This window comes from Salminus brasiliensis, chromosome 14, assembly GCF_030463535.1.
Source record: "Salminus brasiliensis chromosome 14, fSalBra1.hap2, whole genome shotgun sequence".
NCBI lineage: Eukaryota > Metazoa > Chordata > Actinopteri > Characiformes > Bryconidae > Salminus > Salminus brasiliensis.
Window position 1 is genome coordinate 25944748 of NC_132891.1, and position 27951 is coordinate 25972698.

At 39.6% G+C, this 27951-nt stretch overlaps 1 protein-coding gene across 1 annotated transcript in view; it reads right to left on the reverse strand.

Annotated features, from left to right (window-relative positions):
- samd10b (sterile alpha motif domain containing 10b) overlaps nucleotides 1–27951 on the reverse strand; it is a 91878-nt gene that overhangs the window by 17717 nt on the left and 46210 nt on the right. Inside the window, exons 2-3 of the mRNA XM_072697093.1 lie at nucleotides 25447–25625; nucleotides 5733–5901 (exon numbers count right to left, since the gene is read on the reverse strand). Coding sequence (XP_072553194.1) covers nucleotides 5733–5901; nucleotides 25447–25625 — 348 coding nt within the window. The remainder of the gene's footprint in view (nucleotides 1–5732; nucleotides 5902–25446; nucleotides 25626–27951) is intronic.

The following is a 27951-nucleotide window of genomic DNA, read 5'->3' on the forward strand; positions in this document are numbered from 1 at the left end:
CCTATATACACACACAGAAAGAAGGCAGGCCGCTATGGGGATTACAGTTATTGCCATGTCACTTACAATACAGCCAAAATGGGTGGCAGACCAAATACAAAATAGTTGTGTGTGTATGTGTGATTTAGCCATAGAGCTGCTGATTTTTCAGCTTTTCTGCTAGGTGGATCTTCTTTTACTTGTTGAACCGTGGTGTCTCGAGATTTTACTTCTGTCCAACATTCGTATGTGGCAGCCACTTCGATTTTGAGGTCATTTGCATTCAATGCAAAATATACCATATGGATGAACATGAACCTATTAGCCCCATGCTTTAGGCCGTCATGGGCTAAAGTGGTATAAAGCCCAACATTACAGTGTTCTCTGGGATGATGGTGAACTGTCCAATACTTTTGGGATGACTTGCGAAATTGGAGATGAGAGGGGGTGGTGATCATCCAACATCTTGACCTCCTTAATGCTCTTGTCGCTGAATGCAATCAAGTCACAGCACTAGCAATCTAGCAAAAACCCTTCCCTGGACAGTAGAGACAGTTACTCCAACAAAAACAACTCTTATTTAAAACTAAAATAAAACCCTTGATTTCAGAAGCAGCTGTTCCAGACTTTTGTCCATGTAGTGCATGTGTTATTTTTTAAAATAATTGTTGATTACATGTCCGATTAAAAATAAATAATTGAATTAAAAATGCAATTAAGAACCGTAAGTAAACCAGCGGACTAAGGCACCGTCACTATGATCAGAGGATCGGTGGTTCGAATCCCGGTCATGCTGCTAGCCATCGGGAGCCGAGGTCCGAGAGAGCACAATTGGCCTTGCTCTCTCCCCTCTAGGTAGATGGCTCTCACCCCCACATTGCTTTTTACGGAGCTGGCTGTCACTGGCGTCTACAGATCGGTGGCAGTTTGAAAAATGAGAGGCTTGACTGCGCACACGCCGGAGGGGGCATTGTGTGTGATGGGGAGGGGACTGTCAGTCCAAATTGGGGAGAAAATGGGTAAAAAACTGATAAAATTTATATGCATATATATATATATATATATATATATATATATATATATATATATATATATACAAGTAAAGACAAGTTTTATATCTGTTGGGTGCCTCTTGAGTTTAGAATAGGTAATGCTATGCAATACTGTATAAGTGTCAACCTACAGCCAACCTACAGACAGTAAACCTCCGGCTTGCTCACAGCACAAGTCTGTGTTGTAAAGTTAAAATAATTAGCGAGACTGTGATCAATTTCTCTGCTAATCATTCACAGTTACGTACATACATGCATACAAACATAAATACATACATATGTACACAAATGAAAGTAATTAAAGTAAGCAAATCTGACAGACGGCAGAATGAGAGCGCTCTGAGATGATGTGACAGATAATTTAAGTGTTTAAACTAAACTTGGCAAAATCGAAGGAAATATGAATGTGATGGAATTATTGATGTTACATAGCCACCTGACAACTTATATCAACAATATAATGTAATTACAATTATATGTTTTATGACTTTCAAGTAGAAACCTCCCATTGCTCCTCACATTGTAGCAGCCATTAATACGCTCCTGTTAATATGATCAGATATTCAGGAAGATTCAGGAAGCTGAAGTGGAGTTTATTTAAGTGTCACGCTACTTTTCTCACGCGCGCACAAACACACTGGGATACATAAGCAATCCCACTTTACAGCTCTGATTCGTTACACTTTCTTACAGAGCTACTGGGGATCTGTCGTTGTATGGCAGTGCCTGGCTTTCTCTCGCCGCTGGCTCAGATCAGTGCTGGGCTGCAGTTCAGCCAGACTTAGCCTGCTGCTCCTCATCCACCGGAGCACTCCCAGCGGGGCCTGACTCACTGGCACGTGCGTCTAATTAAGAAGTTTAAAGCCACTGTTGTGACGGAGGCAGGGAATCGGACCAACAGTGTGAAACACACACAAACACACACACAGACACACACACTTTCCATCTCTCTAATCGCTGGTGAGTTCAGCCTGCAGAAACACTTTGTCCTGAAATGACATCACCCTTGATGCTTTTGTGTAACAGCAGACAGAGGAGATGAATAGAGCAGGAATCAATTCCCCTCAGAGCAGTTTAATATGCCCCCCTAATAACAGCATGCAGATAGTGACAGAGGAACGGCGGGAGAGTGGAAAAGAGGTGAATGTGGAAAACACAACACAAATGGCTTTGTTTAGCGTCCGGCTCACACTTTCAGTTCACCTTCAGCTATTAATTACTGGAGGATTACGGCGGTGTTAACTTCGTATTTATTGGCATAATATTAATTAATTAAGGATTACGAGAGGGTGGCTTAGAGGGCCAAAAGGGAAAACAGGGGAAGAAATCAATCCCTTTGTTAAGTAATTGTGCTTGTTAATATTGCAAATATAAAAACAAATGGAAAAGATGTGTATATAAAAGGCCACATAAAAAAGAATAATAATCATAAGCGTGTTGTATCAGAGGGTGTGCAAGAGGCTTGTGAGGGGTGCGTGTGTGCATGATGATCATGCAAGTGAGTTATCTGCATGAAGTGTGTGAGCCACAGTGCCAGTGACCTGTAAAAAACGCAGAGGCTTTCTCTCACACACTCTCTCTCAAACACCCTGGCTACGAGAGGAGATGTGCCACTCAATGAATGTATAAGCAGATGAGAGGAAAAAAAAAAGTGGAAAGCCCTTTGGTACCACGATTCACTGTCACAGTTTTGCTGTAAGCTTGAAAGAGACAGAAAGAAAAAGGGAGAGAAAGGGGGGGGGGGGACAGAGCGCGAGAGCAGTATAAAAGCGATGGTAGAGAGAAAGTGGAGCTTAAAAAAAGCAATTTGCTTTTTGAGTGAATTTAAAAGTGCCCTGTTTCTCACTTTGTGTCTCACACACACACACACACACACACACACAAACACACAGACATGCACTTGCCAAGAGGCCCTTTTTTTTACTACACTGTTGTGCAATACTTAAATATAGTACAAATGACCCCTCTATAGTAGCGTGAGTGTGTGCGTACTTGTAAAAGAGCATCTGGCCTGGATACTGCTAGCACCCAAACAACATGAAATGTTTAAATGTCATGATTGAAATGTTTGAAATATGATTTGACCAATTTCTGTTGTCTTAACAAAAGCAGTTCATACCAGTTTTGTATACAGTAACATTAGAAGGTTACATAATGACACAAAGGTCAGGTAGTAGTTACTGCACCTCAGTCAGTCACATTGCATGCAAAAAACATCATGTCCAGAATGGCGTAGATCCCCCACTCTCACATTCAGCACCATTTCACACTATTCAGTCGTACACGTTTTGGGATTTTGTCTGGACTGTGCTCTCTTTGCAAAGCATGGGTACAATATTCTTGCTGTGCTCTGTTTCTCAAATCCTTCAATCCAGTCATTCAAGAAAATCTAAGCCTTTAAAAAAAAAAACACATCCTCATTTTGTGCAGTGTGAAAAACCGCCCCAGTATTTACAGTCTGCTGGTGGTAAACAAGCGATGGTAAGATGATGACAATTCCAGGCATCGAACATATTGGGAAAAAAAAGTCATGCATGAAATTTACTTGAATAAAATACATTTTCCCGCAAATAAAAATATTTTAGGACTACTAAAAATATCTCACTTAATTGAAAAAAGTAAAAATGTGAATATACAAATTTCTCTAGAAACAGTATAGAAGTTGTTAATAAATACATACTTAAATAACTACGTCAAGTTATGATTTGAATCCATCCAGTGTTCAAAAGTTCTGGCTTATTGGATACTTGCCCTTTATAGTTGGATTGGCCGCTTACACTAGCCAATTTGGCAAGTCATGAGAAGCTAAGCTTTCGCTTTAATAAAAATCTTTAATGTATGTCAATATTATTTTATGGAATACTGACATAAACAGTAAATGAACTTGTGGAAAACATGCGTTGTATACTGTTATAGGGATCACTGGTAATTCATTCCTTTTCAGATTTAGCTGTTTTTACTACAAAAACTGCAGTTTGTACTGCAAATTCTCATTTTTACTTTAATTTACTTTAGTTCTCCTTCACTGTTTACTCAGAAAATGTCCTTAGCTAGTTTGTATAGACTGGAATCCAAACGGTACCTCAAGCTAGCTGCTGCCAAATACAGTATACCTAGATATACAATACTGCACTTTTCCTGAATGTCAGACTAATTAAGTGAGACATGAATATAATCCTAAGTCTTAATAAGTGCAAGATAAGTGCTGATGTAAGTACTCCTGAAAGGAATTATGTCCAATATTTTATGTTCAATATATATCTTATTCTATTTTATTATATTCTCATATTATTCTCTATATTTCTCTGTACATTTTGTTTAAAAGGTGCTATAATATTATTTTTTAGTATTATTTTTAGTAGTAGTAGTAGTAGTAGTATTGTTTCTACCACATATCACATAAATTAGCTTTGCAAAGTGCCTTGCAAAAATGTCTTGAGCCAGGACTCACTTCTTTCCTCATTATTGCAACAGTTCAACTGTTTAAACAGTAACTGGACAATTTACTGTGGGATAATGGAAAAGTGGAAAAAAGGACTTTATTCCTGCAGTCTCTGTTCCATTGACCTCAGGACAGTGTGATTTTACAGGACTGGCCGCAACATGATGAATTGTGTAACATTATGGCCAGTATAGTAGTCCATTAGGGAACGGGAGGTAGACGGATGCAGTCGTGAGGTTTGGCAGAATATAATGAGGAGTGTAACCTCCTGTGCCCTCCGTTGGCTGCCAGCTCTGCTGTGAGCTTGGGTAGAGGAGGGGCACAGTCCTCGTCCGTTCTCTGATGGGTTTGACTTTTTCCGCATTGTATAAATGAGAATGTTCTCTCCCCCTAGTGCCTTCATGAACCAGTCCGAAGCCATTAAATGATAAAGATCCATAAGTGGATAGTCAGAAGTGTTGATTTATACTGAACTGCTTGGAAGGGTGAACAATAAAGGGATCTAAAATATTGTAGTATTTTAAAAGGCTGTGGAGAGATTAGAAGGGCTAGCATTCCATGGAAAGCACACAAACATGGTCCCACAAAAACCCTGAAATGTAAACTGTAAAGCATAACAAAATGCTATTTTACAAAAAATAATCCATGAATTTAAGTATGAATGTGGTGCAGTGACAATTATGAACATAAAATAAATGAATTTAGTGCAGGGAAAATTTATATAATGCACATTAATACATCAATACATGTTGAAAAGAATTAAACTGAATCATTTTTGATCAGGCCAAAATTTATTAGTATTGAACCAATGCATGACCACTGTTGAAGAACAGCATAAAAAATAAATATCTGCATTTTGTTTGCAGCTTTTTCCATGGTTTGAACCCTCTACCTGCTCTGTACACTGTGTCAATAATTCTGGACGAACACTTCAAAGCACAGGGTGGCTACTTTGAACAATCTAATATATAATAAGTAATGATTATGTATATTAGTAAGTTTTGATTTAACACTTTGTGACCATGCCCAAATTCCACCGGTGTTATTTTGTAGTTTTGATGTGTTCTAAAAAAAAATAGAGAAGGAAACAAACAAGGCAATCTTTGTGAGTGTAGGTGTGTCCATCTTTTTACTGGTACTTGTGCTGTGTACTATTCATCTCATCCTGAGATGATTCTAAGTTACAGATATGGCAACTGAGTGAGTTTATATAAATTAATGTGTGTGGGGGGAGGTGAGGAGGGGGTGGGTTGTTGTACCTGTAATGGCGTGATGAGAGAAGGCCTCCACATAGGTCAGGTAGTTATGAGGGCAGTGCTTCTTCAGCCACTTGCACACGTCCTGCTGCGTCCACAGCACTACAGGCTTTGAAAGGCTGGACAGCGTAGGGCTGGTGTGATACACAGCAAAGGCCTCACCTGGACGAATCTACACATGAGAATAGGACCATCATCATCATCATCATCAATTGTCCCATCATTCTGCCACTCTACTGGCTAAGTTAAAAATACTTTTTTTGTACATTGTTAACAGTTCAGTTATTCCAGTAAAATTCTGAAAACATGACAATGATTAAAATTAAAAGTTTATTTTACAACCCTGGTGCCTAAAACACGTAAAAAAAGCAATGACTGCGAAACTGCTATAACAGTCAGAAAAAAGCAGCAGTAGGGGAACTGTATGAAACAATTGGGGGATTTTAGATGACAGGGTCTTTACAGCAGCCTGGACCTCTGTGCTGTTTTCATCAGGAGTAAGTTTTACTTACTGGTTCTTTCCTCTAGGGGGGGTTGCCAGATTTTCATATTGTTTGAAAATGCACTGGAGAGTGGAAACGTTTGTGGGGTGTGTTATTTCTGAGGTAATTTCTAATTCCAATTCTAATTTCTAATCTGAGGTAATTTCTAATTCCATTTTACAAATGGTGTGGAATTAAATTATTTTTTAAAATGTTGTGTTTGTACACTTGTTTTTAAGCATGCATGTGTCGACACACAGTTCTGGCTAGTTTCTTCATCTGGTGGGTGTTAAGAAGATTTTTTATTTTGAATAATAATGGCATTATTATTTAAATGATGTACTCATATTATTACAAAAGTCAACAGCAAATATTACATTCTCTATCTCTCTTACTTTTTCTGGTGTTTACTGAGAAGAATTGTTCAGTTTTATTGACTAAATCAGTGGCAAAAACACACTTTCACTATATGGTGTTTAAAAAACAGAACATATCATTACATGTTTATACTTTTTTCAGTGGTTACCTTTTACAATTTAACAGTTGATAACAGTGTTTCAGTTGAGCACTAGCACACAGTAGTGTTTCTGAATATTTTGGGTGTGTTTTAATGTGGTAGTGCAGTATGAATTTATGTCAGCATGATTTTCTCAAGAAAGAGATGTATTTTTATACTTTTAAACATGTTTAGTTTGGCCATTTTAAACACAAACTGCAACTTTGTTACATCAGGAGTTCATTTGCAAAATATAGCAACAGAATTGCAATACAATATTACTTTGCCACCCCCATCTAAACCGGAATTAAAGTTAAAACACACAGAACACACATGCACACACACCACTACTTAAATTTTTTTGTGGTTCTCATAAATCACCATGGACTTTTGACAGATTTGGCCTCCAAACTATTTCTCTTCACCTTCCTCCTAGTTTGAAATCTCTCTCTCTCTCTCTCTCTCTGATGTGGAATGTCTGATTTGTTCGACATTTCTCAGTAGCAGCAGCAGTGTAACTGACAGTACTAGATAAGGGTCAGACAGACGTGCAGTGTCAGCTACAGCACTGCTTCCAGATCAGCTGAGTAAACACTCTCTGATCACAGAATAGCCTGAAGTACGCCAACTCCCCCAGCATCATCCACACCAAAACCACACCTTATTCACACACCTCTCAAAAATGTATAAAAACTATAATAAATATTAAAAGATCAGTCAAATAATCTGATGAACAATACATTCTTAATTATCATTCTGTATTATTTCTAAGAAACTACTAAAAGGGCTTAGGAACATCAGGAAATATGTAATTAACTTATGAATGAATGCTGATATATGTCAGGTCTGCGTCGCCATGCCCACCCCGGGCCGGTCCCGAGCCGCGGTCCACAGGCTTCAAGGACTTTTAAGTTGACGTTCTGTTCATGCCTAGCTTCACGGACTGTGTTTCATGTGTTGATTCGTTTCACCTGAGGCTGGGGTATTTAGGGAGCCAGCGCTAGCAGTCACACTGCCAAAAATTTACCGTTCTGAGCCAAACCCTTGTTTTGCTAATAAAGCATTTTGACATCAAGCCATCCCCTGCGAGTGTTCACCTGTCATTGTCTAACCTAGCCAGTCATGACAATATATATGGAATGAACGTTGATATACATAGAATGAACTTTGATATATACGGAATAAATGCTTCCATATATATCCATATGAATTCCATATATATATCAGCGTTCATTCCATACATATCAACGTTCATTCCACATATATCAGCGTTCATTACATACATGTCAGTGTTCATTCAATATATATAAACGTTCATTCAATATATATAAACGTTTATTCCATATATATCAACGTTCATTCCATATATATCAACGTTCATTCCATATATATCAACGTTCATTACATACATCAATGTTCGTTCTATATATATCAAAGTTCGTTATATATTTCCTGTTTGGCTTGTCATAATTTATAGAATATATATAATTTATATATATATACAGTATATATTCAAACTGGACATTGTTTCCAGTTCTATCCCCTTTCACCCCACTAAGCTGTGTGCTGTGTATGTTTACCTTTGACAAACTATGCGTTGTTAAAAAAGATAATCATATATGTTTGAACACATTGAGTAAATCTAGCGAAGCAAAAAACAAACACAAGCTCCCACCCTGCCAATAAGCCCAGCATAGACCAGCAACGCCAACATACTGTGTGCTGGTCCCCAGCAATGGAAGCTGGTACTCCCATCATCAGGAAAGCAGCATTTGACCTCTGAATGCTAATATACTAGCTAGCCAACATGACTGTGACAGCTATATCCTCTTAGTCTCATAATTTCTCCCTGAAACGCTTCAATGTTTGAGACCAATGTGAGACTTAAGCAACTGTCCCCTGTTTCTAAATTTCATCACCTGAGAAACATCCCTTGGGTGTGGTCTCAGATGTGGCTTAATATCTTTTTGGCCAGACTGCTCTAACCTCAGTCTTAGCTAAATAGGATTCATTATAAGACAAGTGGAAGAGCTTGTCATTTCTTGTAACACTCTCTTCTACATCTCAGAATTAGTTCAGCAGTCTATTAAACCAGAAGAAAATCTCATGCTTTTTTTTTCATTTGTGTCCATCATCCCCCACAGTTAGGTACTGATGTTGTTGATGTATCCTAAGGGGGGTGCTTATGAGAGTAAGTACAGTGAAATGGGTTGTCTTTCAGTCACTCCAGTACCAGGCCCTCAGAGTAATTTGAGTATATAACGTCTAAGCTTGTGCAGTTTTAGCATCAGTAAGCTGGAACTGATCTTGTTGGGAGTGAAGCCGTTAGCTTGCTAGAGATGGCTCCAAGTGCTAATGAAGACAAGAATCACCAGTCATCACATTTGAGAAGGGCTGGGTTTCTCTATTGACACCCTGCTAACTGCAACTGTAAACACCTCAAACATTAAACATTAGCCATGTTTCTTCTCACTCTCATAAGTATATTTAATATATTAGACTGTGATATATACAGGCTTATTCATCATGTACAGCTCTTGTGTAATGCCCTGTAATATCTACAGGTCTTTTTCAGAGAAATTGCCTGTTCATTTACTGTCTGCTGATCTTGGCCTTGACAAATGATATTATTTGGAACTCATTTTCCTGCTCAGTATTTACACTTTGAATTCAGGCTGCAATGCTGCTGGACCTGAGTAGGCAGTAGCCTTTACAGGCTATGCATTGTTTAATACTTTACCAATCACTATATCATCATTTCAGGCTTATAAGTTACAGAGAAAGAAAAGACAGCAGGTTATGTATGTATGCACAATCAAAGCAGCACAGCACTCATAGACAATAATAATGTGGAAACGACATGTCATGCCCACTATTAAGACATATAAGCTAACGTTGCATGGTCGGACTACTTTGTAGAGTTTTAGCGCAAAAGACAGTAAAGACAGTATTGGCACTGCTAGCTAGATATGTCACTGTAAACTAATGTACCAACATATACTGTAGCTCTGGAGATAAATGATCTCCTAATTCGTTTGGTGGAACAACAGAGAGCAATCAGCCTGTCACAAATCTGACCTCTCTGATTAGTTATGGTGAAGTGGAGGGGATGGTGGATGTTGATCATAATGAACTGATGTATAATCCAACTCCTCCCAGTATCAGCGCTGAAGGGTCTTGCTCAAGGGTCCAACAGCGGCAGCTTGCCGAGCCCAGGTATTGAACACACAGTCCTATCATCAATAGCCCGGAGCACTAACCGCTGAGCCACCACTGCACAAGCATCTGCCACGTTATTGCAGATGTAAAACACTTCAGTCTTCATAAGAAAGACGCTTGGCTTGAAACTAGACAGCATCTGTAATTTGTTAATTAGCTGAGCTTGTCATTGAGATGCATCCCCAGGAACTTATAGGAACCACCTCAACAGACTTCACCTCTATAAAGACTGACAGCAGAGTGGGGCTGGAACACCATTTTCTGCTGCACCAGCCCACAAATGCCCTATGCATCCTAACACGGCCCATAATAGACCTTTATCACAGTCAGATGGTGGAGCTTATCAGAGTCAGATCTGCTTGGAGCAGAGCTCTCCTCTTATGTTAACACCAGATCACATCTCTGAATAGACAGACTGAATAGACAGATTGCATTTATTGAGCTTCACTTTTGAAGGAGCAGCAGGTTTCATTCCTCCCACTCAGTCCATTATTATTACAACATTAGTAACATTAGCGAATGCCCTGAACACCACCAACTGCATTAAACTACTCACCAACATACTGTGCTGAGGGGTCTGTTTCTCAACATCCTGAAGGGCTTCAATGAGAATTGTTACAAAGTTCTTGTGTGAAGTACACCCTCTCACGCATTGCGTTGTCTAAATCCGGCAGCAGGCGTGAAACAGTAGCGGAAATTACATACTTTTTGCATATGCAAAGGTTAAAGGGGCACAGATCATGTAGAGAGGAGAATTACCACTTGAGAAAGTCATCTGGGTTTGTCAGACGCTAGAGGGCACTCCTGAACGAGTACAAAATGAATGTATTAATATGGAGCACGGTTTTGATCATTTTCATACTGAAAAGTGCACTCATTGCCTCTATTTCCTTTGCTGTTTTAGGGAAATACATTATTCTACTTTGCAAAACTCGCTTGTGGGAAATAGGTAAGTGGCCAGGCTAAGCAGACTACAGTACTAAGTGTACTGTAGTCACTGCTTTCCCACTGGACAGCATTCATAACTAAACAAAACTTTACTTTTTACTTTAAAATTAAGACCAGCCTCTAAGCTGTTAATCAATCCTTGGGATACCCAGGCTGGGCGATATGGTAAAAAATACTATATCACACTTTTTTGTTATTTTAATATTGTTTATCACGATTTATGTAATCACAGGCTAAACACATTAGTAGCAAAAGATAATTAAAAACTACTATTCAGATCCTCTCCCGTACTGAATACAGTGAGTTTTATTCAATATCTGCTGCTCTACATCTAATTAAACCAGTCTAATTACACTGAAACATAGTGTTCTTTAAGCACTAACAATATCATCAATATCCATAATTTTAAAACCTCCAGGAGTTGATTCTTGGAATATCTGTACTATGTACAGATAAGGCAGGAATAAAAAAAAAACTCCAGTTGGCCACCAAAGAAGGAATTCACAAATGCCTCTTCCTCTATAATGCCACTAAATAGGGCCCTCCTGAAACAGTAGTGAACAATCGAAACGTTGCCTCTTTGTGATGAGAAATGGTGACAGCTGGTGCGAAAAATGCAAAGACAATTCCTCTAATTCACAGTGACGACAAGACGGCAACACTGACTCACTCGCTTGTTTGCTTATTTATCACGCCACTTATTGTTGACTGTGCACTTCATTGGGAATGCTAAAGCAAACATTCATGAAAAGCTGCTGTCCAGTTTTGTTTATGCTGTGTGCTAACCAGTGAAACATCATCAAACACAAGATACCTTGTGACACCACTGTGATAGTGTGTTTTTTTGTGCACACGTGTGTATAAGAGTACCACCTATAATTGACCGCCATTGTGGATATGGCAGCTGTGTGTGTGTGTGTGTGTGTGTGTGTGTTTGTAATGTATATGGGTCGATGAACGGGCAGGGGAATCTGGCTGCTAATGGAATATTACCCTCTAAAATGCTCTGTCTCGCACAACTACTCTAATGTGCCCTGATGTCCATTAGTCCACCGGACAGATAGCAGCCCAAATAGGATAAGGGAGAGCCAGACAGAGATTTAAGGCTGAAACATCTATGCACTACACATATAGCAGTGCAGACCCACCTACTCTTTTTGAAGTTATAAGTAGTGTTTCAACCTAGATCGACAAACAATGTCCGTGAATCAGAACTGAGGTCCTTTACATAAGCCACACATAAAACAGCCCACAGGATTCTACAGGATTAAGACAGGTTGGACAGTGATTGTGTAAAAATGTATTATGACAGTTTCTGGTACATAAACTCACATTCTACATATTTGTTTTTCTTCAAGGGAAAAATACAACACTAAAAAAATCGCCTGCAGACGTATTAAATAAGCAGTTCAAAGAAACAAGAGGAAGTGGGCTGAAAGAACATCTGAAAGGAAAAAAAGCAAATGACATAGTAAAGAAATCACAGAAACAAGGCAAACCAAAGTGTGACACAGAAACAATGAGCATGCTGAATAAAAAATAAAGGCCAACTGACAACTAGCTGTTTATACTGTATCATCACTGTCAATTCAAAACCTGGAAACTGATTTTGGGAAAGCCAGCTGCTCTTATGAGTATTTCTACAATAGAAATGTTCCAATTTTACTACAAATAAAAGCTGGTTTCTTTATAATGCTGTAAATTTAAGGTGGACATTTCAGTTCATCAGTAAGTAAATAAAAATATATATATTTTAAGATTTATTTTTAATAATATTTTTTTTTCCTTCAGACTAGATAGGTTTCAGAGACAAGTGCTTTAATTTGACTCGGGCACATATTCCTCAGTGAGTAATGACTCTCATCACTTTGCTCAGAGCTAAAGATGAGATGGAGACGAGGAAAGGGGAGAAATGGAAGCAGTAGAGTATCTCTCTTTCCCATCCGACCCATACTCTCTCCCCTGCACCCTCTCTCTCTCTCTCTCTCTCTCCCCTCTCCATCCATCACTCCATATCACTACCCCCGCCAGCCCCTTGGCAGTGAGTGTCCACCCTTGAACCCCAGAGAGCCACTTCTGTCCAGCACAAGACACATAGTCATTAATAATACACACAGGCTCAAACTGCGGGGAGAGAGAGTGAAATTAGGTTAAAGCATGAAAGGGCAGCCTTTTCTACAAGTATATTGTGTGCTTTGTATTTGTTTTAAAATTCTAGTAATGAGATGGCCTACCCTACATAACATTATTTTTTTAAATATATATTTTAATCAAAGTTTCTCAAAATTATTTGATTTTTTTACAAACTTTTAGCTGTTTGTAATAAACCAATCAAGCAAAACAAATAAAAGAAAACTCAACCTCAAGTGTTCAACACAAAATGCGACCTTTAACTGCAGTTTTAGAACCATTCAACCTCCCTTATAACAGCACACATCTGCAAATCAGGTGTTGTCCCCAACATACCTGACGCAACTTAAATGGGTTCCATTAGTTCAGAGAAGTGATCACTGCCTTGCACAAACAAGGAAAAGGATACAAAAAAGGCCCTGAATATTCTTAGAGATACATACGGAGGCATAGTTCACCGTTCAAACTTAGAGGAACATTGGCTATACTATCTGGATGTGGCAGAAAGAGAAAGCTATCACCGACTACCACCAGATTCCTAAAAAGGCAGGTGGTCAAAAACACTCAAGAAACTGCAAAAGACCTGCAGCAAGGATTGGTGGCAGCAGGCAGTGAGGTTTCAGCTTGCACAGCATGGCGCATACTAATCACTGACAGTCTCCATCCCCGTACACCTCTACTGACCCAAAGCTCAAGAATAGTAGACTCCAATCTGCTCAAAACCAAATTACTCAGCCACAGTTTTGGGATTCTGTTCTGTGGAGCGATGAAACAAAACTGGAACTTTTTAGGCCTCTGGATCAGCGGTACGTCTGGTGTAAGAAGAATGAAGCATACGCTGAAAAAAGCACCATGCCTACAGTGAAGCATGGCGGTTGCTTAGTGATGCTCTGGGTGATGCTTTGCTTCCTCTGCCACTGGAAACCTGCACTGTGTACAGGGCAAGATGGATTCAATCAAGTATCAGGAAATCCTAAGAGAAAACATCGTTCCTCATGTGAGGAAGCTGAAGCTTGGGTGTCATTAGATCTTTAAACAGGACAATGATCCCAAGGATACCTCAAAGTCCAAGAAGGCTTGTTTTTTTGTTTTTTCCTGGAAGATTCTGGAGTGGCCGTCACAGTCGCCTGAATCCCATAGAAAATGGTAGGGTCTGAAGAAGGAGGTTTCAGAATGCAAACCCAAGAATATTAGGATGTTACCAGTGAGGAATGGGCTACGATTCTTCAGAAACACTGCCAGAAGCTAGTGTCTATGTATCATATTTGCAGCAGGTCATAACAGTAAAGCATGCTGTACTAAGTACTAAAGATGCTTCTCATGAAAGGGTTAAATAATTCTGAAAATGCAGTAGTCATTTTAAAGTAAGTTCTATTTGACTGTTTTTTTGCAAACAGCTCTAAGTTTATCATTTTTACTAATAAACCTAATGTAAAATTGGGGTTGAATATTTTTCAATGCAATGTCCTTTCACAAATATGTCAGCAGGGCAGTAACTTTCATTTTTTTCCCAAGGCTATATAACACTGCACTTGCATAGCTTATAATATAGACATTATATAGGTTAGCATGACCTACATTGGGTTGAAACAGTAGCAAACTACAGAGTGAATCTTTTAATAAAAAAAAACTAAACTAAACAGTAATATCAGAAAGTTTAACTGCTTGTACAAGCTGCACTGTGCCAGAATTGTTACAGAATTTCTTACTTCTGGGCTCCCCCTACAGTTGGTAAGGGTAATTTGTGCTTTGAGCCACCCCTTTACACATGCATTTCTGGACAGGCTGGGAGATACAGAACCATCATCTAAAAGCAAAATAAGCCCATGGACTGTTGTGGTACAGTCATATTACAGAATTTCACACCAATAATGTAAAGTTAAAGGTAAAAATGCTACATAATGTTGCTTTAAGTGTAGATAACTACTACCATGTGCTTTCAAACACTGAAGATTATTTGCAGTGGTTCCAGAAGTTGAGAAACAAATCACCCACATTCAATATTTAAATGTTAATGGCTAGTTAAGCTAGTTGGACTTCACTGTGTTGGCCAATATGCTGCATTGTTTGGTCTGAACATCAGGGTGGTTCCAGGCCATGTATCTGGTGCAGTGTAATGCACCAAACTGAAAAAGAAATCGAGCTATCATTTTCCCAGGATCCAGTTTTAATGAATGATCATTTTTTGGCTTTTGGCCTCCTAAAATTGAATAAAGATTTATAGTCTGGCTATCTGGGATACCTAATGCTTCTACAAAGCAAGGTCCTTCAGAGCTAGCCTTCTGTTCGTATACGGCATGCTTCATTTTGACAGCTAATGATTAATTGTGTCAGCTAAACATTCAGGGTGTAGTATTAGTATGCACATCGACGCTACACTCTGCACTCTGCTGTGTGTCACTGTATGCATTCAGTTTTGGCCTTCCCCCGAAATAGGAGGAAATATTCTTAAGGGATCTGAGGCCAAACTAAAATTAATCCTACTCTGCTCTTTCTCTGTTAATGATTCATATGCAGCTTCTCTCTGGTGAGTTATGTTTCTCGGTTTCTCTTTGACCTGGGCTGTAGTCCTTATGGCTGGCTAACTCAGTTATCTGAATAACTTTGAAACAACTTTAAGCTGACTGACCCAAGTGACTCAAGCTAAAAATAAAGGGAAAATTATATTGAGGACTCCAATGTAGTTTAAAAGATGAAACTTTACAAGTACGAAAACATTGTTAATGGCAGAGTTTTTAAAAAATAAACCAAATGATCCAGCCATGAAGCCTAAGTCTGTCTAGGGCAATAATCTACAATATTATCTTAGTCTTAAATTTTGCATGGGAACAACTAATGTTAAGTGAAAATGAGCTAATCTAGTCACTCCATACTTATTTCTGAAAATATTTTTAATTTATTAAATACTTTTTTTATTTACTGTATTTTTATCATTGTGGTTATGTGGCAGCCATGGTCTGCCATGGCCTGAAGGTTAGGGAAGCGGGCTTGGGACTGGAAAGTCGTCGGGTCAGTCCACTGGACTGGCAGGAAGTGGGGGGCAGGGGAGTAAGGGAACAATGCTCTCTCTTCCCTCAACATTCACAGCTGAGTTGCCCTTGAGTAAGTGATGTGTGTATTTACTGTTCAGGATGGCTTAAATTCAGAGGTTGGAATTGATTGCACTGCTGTCCAATGGTTGTTTCTAATCCTAATGTTGCAAGATTAGTGACTTTCCTTGCAACATTAAGCTAACTTTAAATATGGGGGGTGGTCACATTTTGAAAACTATGCTTATGTACTGCCCAATAATAATGCAAGTGAAGCTAGCATGCAGTGCAAACTAACTGGCTGTGATGGCTTTCATCCACTAAAACATGCACCAGCTTTTAAATATGAAAATAGCATAATCAGCAGACTTGGTCAGAAGTTCGAATATTTTCATTTAGACTCTGTCCCTTTCTTATGCTTATTGGATGTCTATCTTTTAGTATTCAGTTTGTCAGTATTGCAGTTCATCCCAATAGTGTTTGATGGGGCACAGGTTAGGGTTAACATAGTAAAGTTTTTGTTCACACTATACTAGGTGAACCATTTCTTATGAGGCTGTCACTTTGTTCATGGGAGCATTAAGATTAATTTTCATTCAATGCCAGAAAAAACAGGCTCAGATCTTTATTTATTCTCCACCAACTTACAGCGAATAGCGTTCTTCCATTTCCACTGCTGCAATGGTAGTGAGTCCAATGTAGTGTGCTTTACAGCACTCAATGCTCATCATTGCACATGGTGATCTTAGGCTTTGTGTGTGACTGCTCAGCTCTGCAAACCCAATCCATGAAGCTTCCAGAAGCAGTTTGAAACTTGGTATTCAGTGCTGCAACCGAGGACAGGTGAAAAACACGCAATGTGCTTCTGCACTCAGCGGTTCCATCCTGTGAGGTCCTGCGGCCTACTGTTTGTGCTTGAGCTGTGTTTGGAACCTGTATGTTTCCATTTAACTGCCTCAGCACACAGGGCAGATCTAGCAAGGCAGAAATTTGAAGAACTGACCTGTGAAAAAGGTGGTTCTTTCTATTTCCTCTTTTTCTGTCCTCAGCTTCAGTATCTCTCTGCTTCTGACTGTTTACTACCCCACCCTTCTATATTCAGATTGCTTCAACTGTCCTCTATCTCTATATCTTGCTCCTCATCCTCCCCTCCTTTCTACTGTTCTCTCTCTCTCTCTCTCTCTCTCTCTCTCTCTCTCTCTCTCTCCCTCTCTCTCTCCCTCTCTCCCTCTCCCTCTCTCCCTCTCCCTTTCCTCCTCTTTATCACCCCACCCCCAAGCCACATGCCCTTGTCGTGTGTCTTTGGGTGCCCCCAAAGAAGCTGAATCAGGGATTAGGTCTTTTAGAGCCAGGAGGGAGATAACTCTTTAAAATTCCGACCAGCCTCCCTCACTCCACTTCCTCCGCCTCTCTTAAACCATGACTGCTGCTACAACAACACATATTGTCTTCCAATCACTTTCTCCTCCTTTACAAATTGAAGGTCAGGACTCTTCAGCTAATTAGAAAGTAGTGTGTTAGCAGGGTTATCACAGTGATGTGCAATCCAACTTGTCTTCTGAAAAGAGGCTTGCTAAAGTAACTGTGACACAGTGAGAAAATGCTACTTTACAGCAGGTAATCGTAAGAAGTTACCATCTTTCTTTAAAAATCAAGCTTCATCAGATCGAATGCTTAAATGGTTCTTTTGTCTAGTGTAATGTTGTTCTCTCAGAGAAGACGCAGCATATGTTTCTTTGTGCTTAAATTGACTTTACCACAACAAAACACATGAAAACCAAGTGGTACCCCAGAAAATACTTTACTGGTTTACACCCAGATACCAGCCAATAAATCAAATGCTCTGACATTAAAAAGAAAATATTCATGTATATATTTACAGTGCCTTGCAAAAGAACTTTTCAACCTTTTGCCACATTTCAGGCTTCAAACATAAAGATATGAAATTTGAAACATATATGAAACAAGTGGGACACAATCGTGAAGTGGAATGAAATTTATTGGATATTTTAAACTTTTTTAAGAAATAAAAAACTGAAAAGTGGGGCGTGCAATATTATTCGCCCCCCTTGCGTTAATACTTTGTAGCACCACCTTTGCTGCGATTACAGCTGCAAGTCGCTTGGGGTATGTCTCTATCTGTTTTGCACATCGAGAGACTAAAATTGTTGTTCAGATTCTCGATTGAATTCAGGTCTGGACTTTGACTTGGCCATTCTAACACCTGGATACGTTTATTTGTGAACCATTCCATTGTAGATTTTGCTTTATGTTTTAGATCATTGTCTTGTTTGGAAGATAAATCTCCATCCCAGTCTCAGGTCTTTTGCAGACTCCAACAGGTTTTCTTCCAGAATGGTCCTGTATTTGGCTCCATCCTTCTTCCCATCAATTTTAACCATCTTCCCTGTCCCTGCTGAAGAAAAGGAGGCCCAAACCATGATGCTGCCATGTTTGACAGTGGGGATGGTGTGTTCAGGGTCATGAGCTGTGTTGCTTTTACGCCAAACATAACATTTTGCATTGTGGCCAAAAAGTTCGATTTTGGTTTCATCTGACCAGAGCACCTTCTTCCACATGTTTGGTGTGTATCCCAGGTGGCTTGTGGCAAACTTTAAACGAGACTTTTTATCTTTGAGAAATGGCTTTCTTCTTGCCACTCTTCCATAAAGGCCAGATTTGTGCAGTGTACGACTGATTGTTGTCCTATTGACAGAGTCTCCCACCTCAGCTGTAGATCTCTGCAGTTCATCCAGAGTGATCATGGGCCTCTTGGCTGCATCTCTAAACAGTCTTCTCCTTGTTTGAGCTGAAAGTTTAGAGGGACGGCCGGGTCTTGGTAGATTTGAAGTGGTCTGATACTCCTTCCATTTCACTTCCTTGGTCTTCATGATGCTCTCTGCGCTTTAAACAGAACTAAGACTATCTAAGACTATCACAGAGCCGGTGCATTTATTCAGAGACTCGATTACACACAGGTGGATTCAATTATAATCAGCAGTCATTTAGGTCAACATTGGATCATTCAGAGATCCTCACTGAACTTCTGGAGTGAGTTTGCTGCACTGAAAGTAAAGGGGCCGAATAATATTGCACGTCCCACTTTTCAGTTTTTTATTTTTAAAAAAAGTTTAACCAAGCAACATTATAATGACCACCACTGCAACCACCAAGTAACACCATAGCAAGCTACTGGAATGCCATAGCAACCATTTATCAACACCCTAGGAACCACCTGGGATACCATAGGGATGCCATCACAACCTAGAAAAGCCATGCCAATACCATTGCATCCACCTAGCAACAGCCTAGCATCTGCCTGGGAGTGGGAACCATTTAAGCATTGCAACCATTCTTTGGGATGAGCTTTAGGAAGAGGGCTGAAAGTAGGGGGTAGGATTTTTTTAACCAGCTTACACTTACTAGTCTCTATAAATCCATCTACTCAAGCTTAAACATGTTTAAATTTATTTTACATGCCATTTATTTGGCATTTTGTTTACTTATTAAGCCAATATTTCCTGTATAACAAATATTACATTTATGCTGGATGGAAAGCACACAAAATCACATAGTTAATTAGTTGTGTAAAGAATTACATTTATGTTTAAATATGCATTATGTGAGGACAGACTCAAGTTTGCTTTCAGCTCAACAAAAATGACAAACAGTACAAAAACATTAGAGATGTTGTGTGGGGTAATGGTTTATAATAACAGTGACTTTTCATTAAACTCAGATCCTAATTAAATGGATTTTATATAATTTGTACAATATGAATTTTTCCCTTTTTCTTCACTTTGGTACTGCACATTAACCCACCTCTTCGTAGCCCCCTCTTGCTTTCCCCCTACCACTAGGAGGGTAAGGACTCCAATACATGCAAAGCCAGCCACCGCCTCTTTTCAAACTCTTTTTGTCGGTCTGCCTATACGCTGAGAGGAAAGAAGCGTATGAAGATGAGGGAAAGAAGCGCCATCTACCTAACCAGAGACAGCACGGCTGATTGTGCTCCCTCCGACTCCGGCTGTTGATAGCAATACAGCACGGCTAAGAATTCAAACTCACCACCCAAGCTCACAGTGGTAGCACATCAGACCGCTAAGCCACTCTGAGCCCAAAATCATAATAAAATATCATGCATCATATATTTGTTTTACAAACATAGGCTTGGTATCAATTGACAGTTTAAATTACAGCCTTCTGACAAATTCTCATTTCATTCAATGTTAGATATAATATAATTACAAGCTTCCTTTAAAAGCTTCCTAGACTCGAAACCAGTCTAAGTGGTGCAGAATCCCTCTTACCCTTCACCCATTCATCCTTCTCCTCCCTCAGTGCGAATTTACCTTTGCACCGACAGCCCAAGAGCTGCTTCTTGTATTTTGCTCCAGGCCAGTTTACATCCTCAATGATCCCTTCCAATCTAGGCAAGCATGTGTGTGATGGAACTGTGAAGAACTGCATTAGATTAGCTGCAGGGCTTTCCACTGAGACAATAAAACATATATCAGATTTTAATATATTGCATTTTTAAGAGCTTTGGGAACATGGGTTACGTCTCCTTCGCTTACACACAACAGAAATTTTGTAGAATTAGAATAGTGTTGTATTAAAATGTATTTAAGTTACAAATGTAATTTTCTTTTAATAGATTTTTAGCATGTCAAAGGTATGAGGGTTTGCAAAATGCAATATCCTTCACATCCATTACCTACTACCATTTCTCAAATGGGAACATTATGCCTGTTTAAAGATAAAGAGTATTATTGATGGAAGCTGTACATTTACTTCTATGAGACGATTGTTTCTTGTTTCTTTTATGATGGTAAATAGCTTTTGGACAAGACCAGATGATCCAAGATCAATGCAAAAGACTAGCTTCCACCCAGGCCCTGGATTTGGTATAAAGTGTAATCCAGCAAGTCTGGGCAGGTATGTGGGTCTGAGGTAAGCTGTGTATTTTTGAGATTTGTTTTTTTGCCGCGGAGGGGGTAAGCAACCTGCAGCTGTAATGAGGAAACCAAATAGATCAAAGGGCCAATCTCCTCTTCTCGCCAAACCTGGGCTGGCCTAATCACGGCTGGGCTTTAATGAGGTCCGCTTGCTGCATGCTAAATACAAATCCACTGCGCTACCCACCCACCCCCCCCTTTATAATATGGGCGCTTTGTCGGGTTAGCGCTTTTATTCATCAGCCTCTTGTTCTCTTTCTCTGCCTCATCTCTCGCTCCCCCACTTTATTAGTCTGATTATTCTGATGAAAGCGCTCACGCCGAAAACCCTCAACCCAGAAGCTGAAGACTTGAATGTAAAGTTCAGATTCCCTCATCAAATCACATTAGCCCAGCTGATAGACAGAAGAAGAGCCAGTCACGAATTCTTTAGAGCTGAAACTACCCTAGGAACTTCCCAAGGAGCACTTTTCGCTACATTACCCTGACAGGGCCCTGACAGTTCTGAAATAAACACTCTAGTAACACATCAGCTTTCACTATCTGGATGTCAGTTCAACATCTGAAAGGAGCAGCAGGGCAGTCTTTTTAGTATGCTTCATTCATTCAAAGGATGGGCATGAGTAATTGATTCATAAACTGATATTCGTTATGTGGCTACCTTTTTTAGTCTATTAATAGAGCCTATTCTGCAGCTGAAATGCTACTGGAAATTTGACACTGTGGTAGTGGATCTCAAGAGAATGCTCAGAAGAACATGGATCACTTGTTATTTTGTAGTATAATGTATTCATCCACAGAACTATTTGAAATAGCAATAATGTGCTGATGCCTGTATTGAGCCAGAGATGGTAGACTGTCAGTACAAGTGATGTTTATTAGTGTCCATGTGCACAACATAGGGTGGAGAGATCCGTAAAGGTCAGGACAGCACAGGGCAGCGACTAAAACCATGGCAACAACTATACAAAAACTCATACACTAATATGAGAGACGGGCTGCATCCGGAACAGCATAGTTCCATGCTAAATGGGACACTGTGTGTCTCAAAAGTTTGTGGACCCCCCTTGTAATGAACGAATTCAGCTCGTTTGGGTTGCACCGGTTTGTTCAGTCCCTGTAGAGAAGTACCACCAATAGCATCAGACTCTCTGGAGCAGATAAACATGAACCTATTGACACCTTGCCTAATGCCAGGCACTGGCTAGAGGGGTATAAAGCCCCCCAGCATTGAGCTGTGGAGCAGTGGAATTATGTTACTGTATTACTGTGCATCAAATCCTCACCGCAGTGCTTCTCCAAAATCTTGTTGGAAGTCTTCCCTGGACAGTAGCGACAGTTTCCTCAGTGTTAGCAGGATAAACTCGTGTTTTTTAAGTTAAAATTTTAATACCCTTGATTTTGGAAGAAACAATGAATGAGCAGGTGTCCCAATACATTTGTTCATATCGTGTATGTATGATCAAATCAGAACACCATCATTAAAAATGCATTCATTACAACAGTTTGTGTAGTATAATAGCAGTCCAATTAATGAGACTCATGTTGATGCTAATTTCAGCCATTTGTGCAAAAAAAGAATGCATTTTGATCATGTCTGGGGTGTTGCTACACCCCAAGTTTATTATGATCTAGACAGTTTAAACACTGTAACATTCCCGCACACATCTCAAGGATGAGGTCATCAGTAGCTACTGAATGTTTCCCAGAGCTGAGGAACTGCAGTTGGATAAATGAGAGAAGGGATTTCACCTGGCACAGACAAGCTAGTGTGGTTCATCTTATTACTGCTGGCGTGTGCTAGCATACCCACTGGTGCAATGATACAATATGCACAACCATTTTGAACCCTCTTTATGATGTTCTGATAATATGCCTTGTACTCAAGTTAGCTAGTCGTGGGAAAGAAATGCCAGCAGTAATAGACTGCAAGCACAGTAAGGTAAGTAAATACATGTGGGAGCCAGAGAGCAATATATTTGCTGTAAATCTCTAAGCACGTCTGCTATCATATGGCTATCATATTCTGTGATTCTGGTTGGATTTTGGAATAATGCGTCTGTGTTGTAAGAAGGTAACCCAGTCTGTAGCTTAAAACTAACATCTGGAAATGAATCTGAAATGGAGGCATTCACTTTTAACTTGCAAAACTCATAATGCATGAAGACGATGCCTTTGATGCCATCACCTTTTCTAGTCTCTCCAAGTACACACAGGCGCGCGTGTGCACACACAGACAAAGCTTTCATGCAAAACTGAGCCCAACCTTGCCAATCAGTGAAAGCAGAGAAATGGAGAAAAAGGCATTCTATTAAAAGCCTTTACCAGACAGTCTGACAGATAGCTACTCTTTCCTTGACTGCGAAAGCCTGATTCTAATAATGTCTGAGTTTCTTCACTACTCACCAAGCCTTTAAAACAGTTTAATGCAAAAATAAAAGGCTAAAATAAAATCTGTGACTGTGATAATTAATCAGTGTTTAAAAAACTCTTCATTATATCATAAAAAATAATTTTATGAGCCTTTTTCAGCACATTAACTTATGAGCATATATCAAAAAAGGGATGTAATTCAACCCTCTCTGTAGTACAGTAAGTAACCATTAGTGCACTGTGGTGACTTAATACTGAATGCAGTATTAAGTGCATTTAATCACAACATTAAATCACACACGCACGCTGATACACTATGAGGGCGTAAGTATTGGGACGCCTGCTCATTGATTGTTTCTTCTAAAATCAAGGGAATGAAAATGAGCTGGTCCAGCTCTTGTTGGAGTAACCCTTTTGGAGGAGCACTGCTGTAAGGACTGATTGCATTCAGCAACAACAGTGTTAGTGAGTTGGATGACCACCGCCCTACTTCAGCCCCAGCTCCTCAACTCATCCCAAAGGCATTGACTGGAGCACAATCTTTCTAGGGAATACAGTTCCACTGCTCCACAGTTATAGGCAAGGTGTTCATTAGCTCCAGAGAGTCCTATTGTACAGTCAATACATCTTTACAGGGACTGGACAAGCTGTGTTCGTGCATTTGCACATTTGTGTCAGCAGTGGGTGTAACCTAAAGTAGCTGAGTGCATTAATTAGGAGGGGTGTCCACAAACATTTGGTATATATATACAAGGTATATCTGTATATTTATACTATATATACATAGAGCTATGGATATGACCAGAGATTATGGCCAATATTCACAGTTATAGAAGCTCAAACATGTGTCCTGGATTTTTTTTATTGCTCCACTGTTCAACAGTCCAGTCCATAATATGTCATTGGGTCAGCTATGTTAAGACTCTCATGTCTAACTCTTAAATCTATATACAGTCCCTAAATTTAGAAACTTGCTTGAAAAGCTTCTATTATAAGTGTGCTGCAAGCAAACTGGGAAATGCATCAACAGCATTGTCCATGCCAATCAGTGTTACAGTATGGATGCAGCAGACTGGGATATAATAAAAAATGTTATTTTTTTAAAGCCTTCCTGGAGAATCTTCCTTGACACACTGTTCTCAGCTTGGTTTATAAGGCATGTGGGGCTTGATTTCTGTCATGTTACTTCTGTGACAATCTGTTCCGAGAGCTGAATGCAAGTTAAGAAAAGTATTGCAACATACCTACACATGCTGTAGGACTCTCTGAAGTGTTCTGAATCTGTGCGCATTGAGAGAATGAAACATCACAGGTACTGGTTTAAGTGTGGGCCAAAGCCAGGGGACCTTAAATAAGTAAGAACTTCTCTTACATGACCCTTGGAGTCTAAGAAACGGAAGGATGTTATGATGTGAATAATTTATGCCGTAAGTTTCAGGAGACCCTCAGTAGTAAAAAGGGGAGGAGGAGGGAAAGGAGACGAAAGAAAGAGGAAGAGGAAAAGAAAAACAGGAAGAGGTAGAAACTAAAAAAGACAGAATTGTGCGGTGTTTGTGCTGACTGTCTTTGGCTTTGATGAATTTTACAAACCTGGTTTGAGAATGTACCAAAGGCACTGAGCATTGTTACTCCTGCACATACACACAAATAAATACACATCCAGTGCTTTCAGTAATGAGCCCCAACCGTCACACAGCATGCGGAAACACACAGGAAAACACACTCCCTATCCACCGATGATTGCAAAAAACACATTGCACAGTGATGCATAATTACTGATGCTCTCACCCTTTATTGGGGGCCTTGGGCATGTGTATGGGTGTATAAGAGAGGGTGTGTTGTTAATGAGTGAGTGTTTTTTTTCTTTTAACTTTCTTAAAATGTCTTTATATGTTTGTCCTGACCTTGTACAGTGTTCTTATGAAATATCCACCTTTCATTGTCTATTTTTAACAGAAAGGACCAAAACTGAGGTGAAGGATAGGTTTACATTAGTCCTAGAAAATCTTCAGTACATTTAAGTAGTTAAATACACATATAATAATAAGAAAAAAATGTGTATGCTGTATTTAACGTGTATACCTGTATTCCCTCTGTGCCGGGCTGCTGCAGCAGTTTGACGGTTCTGCCGCCTGTTCTAGGGCTGCGACCGTCATGCCAGGTTAGGTTGCCGCCAGCCTTCCGTGGCAGCTGATAGTTCAGCTCCTCCGCCGAGACTGTGTGGTCCAGCGCAGCCCGGCAGAAACTGAAACTGGACGCAGCTGCAGAGAGAAGGAGAGCGGGGGAGAGGGAGAAAAAGAGAGTAGTAGGAGATTAGGATTAGATAAGATAAACAAGACAATTGCATGATGATTTGATCTAGAAAAATCATTGCACATTTTACTTTAATCAATCCAACACAACTGTGAAATTGACACTGTTTATTAGAGCTGTTTTTCAGCTGCTTGCTTGTGCGCAGATTTCTCTGTGCATTGGTGCATACATAAACACAAGTCTGATATACAGTTTGGCATAGTTTGTCAACACACTTGTAAATAATTTACGGATTAAGAAGCTCAAGAAGTGTCTCATCACAGGGGATATCAGTGTGACATTATGTCAACACTCCATTTAAATTAGGTATATATATTCAGACTTCAGAAAACACATTTTGCACCAGCAGGAAAAATAAAAACAGACCAGCCTTAATCTTAATGGACAATAGCAGATGTTGTGACCAAGATATAGGGCCCTATTTTAGATATCTCGGGCGAGCGTCAGTATGTTTTGCTATCATAATGGCGGGAAAAGTGCACCTTGCGTGGCTCGATATGCCAAAAAGGCACATACTAAGTCCCTTATTTAATCATGGGTGTGTTTTGGGCGTAACGTGCAATAAACCAATCAGCATGTCACTTGCCATTCCCTTAAAGAGCCAGGTTCTGTCTTACTTTGGCAGATTGCTATTTCAATGGTGCCAAACCGGGGGTGTAGGCACGTTGGGCACGTGCCTGTGTTGACAATTCACTGCCAAGAAACCAAAGGAACGTCTGACTGTTGACGTCTGTGTAGGTTGTTTTCAGTCAGTGGTGCTTCTGTGTTTTCCGAACTCACATAATTTTGAGATCACCATGCCCATCAGTATATATATATATTTACAAGCACCGTTGCTATTTAAACAACGCAGGCAGAAAGCGTGAGAATAGACTGTTGGCGGGGTGTAAGGTAGCACCCATAATGTCAGCACAGTGGCATTGACAACAACTCAACAACAGCTTTGGTAAGAGACTGTCATGTCTGCTTCATTCAAAGACTTGTATTATTACAGTGTGACAGTTCTAGTTACTAATGTGTTATACAGTCATGTTCAAAAGTGTATTAATAGAATTTAGAAGAATGGCTTCTTCTTCGTATGAATGAGAATCACAGTAAAATGACTGTTTGTGTTGCTTGACTGTATAGTACAGATGCCAAGGCATACCCTTAAGCTGCAAGACTTTGCTACACTTCAGTCTACTGATGTGTTTTTTCCCTTCTGTTTGTGAGAGAAGGGCAGCGAAGGAGAGAGAGCGTAATAGAGAGAGAGAGAGAGAGACAGAGAAGGAGAGCTTGAGAACAAGGGGGATGCCTCTCTATGTTAAAATGATGCATGTGTGCTAGCATACAGGTGTAACTGTAGTTGTCTAAGGCGGGTTGTAACTAGAGAGGTTGTCAAATGCACTTCTGTTAAGTGATTATAATTCATTAAAAGCACTACATATCTCTATATGTCTCTATATTTGCTATATTAATGTCACCATAGCATTAAATGATAAGATATATTAAAAAGTCCAAAATTACAAAACTAAATTTGGTCATATCTGAGGCTTCATTATGCACTAATCCACAATACAATTTACAAGTTAATGTATTCAATTACACCGAATGTACTGACATTTACAAGGGTTTTCTGTCCCTGATACAATTTTGTGCCAGGCATGGGGTGGAGCTCTCTAGAACTATCTTGTCGCTGAATGCAATCAAATACTCTTGATTAATGAATGAGCAGGTCTCCCAATACTTTTGTATATATAGTGTGGGTAGATATATAGATAATGGTGTGTATTTAGGTTCAGTATGTACAAATAAAGTGCAGAAAATTATTGTGATATCTCATGAATGCCAAGAATAATCTGCCAAGTGAATGCCAAGAATAAATAAGTCCAGTGTATATGGTATAAGGGCAGTAGAGACATTATCTGTGTAGTGTGGATAGGAGATGTAGCAGAACAGGCAGTTAGCACTCTACTCCAAGTGTGTTTAGCTGTCCAAGAATGTTGCTTTAGCAGCAGTTAAAAAAAAACAGGACAAAAAAAGGACATGCTAGATTTCACCCTGGAGGAATTGTGTGACAGGATCCCGGTTACTAGGTGGGAAATAGATAGGACTAAAGGCAGACTGGAGATAAAAAAAAAAAGTTTAACTTACTTGATTCATCAATGTCTACTAATTTGAACATGACTAATATAAACAATTGTTAGACAAGACAATAGACAATTTTCTGGTCTATATCTTACTTTTGGAATTACTCCTCAGTGTGCATGTGTGGCCTCAAGTACATCTTACTGT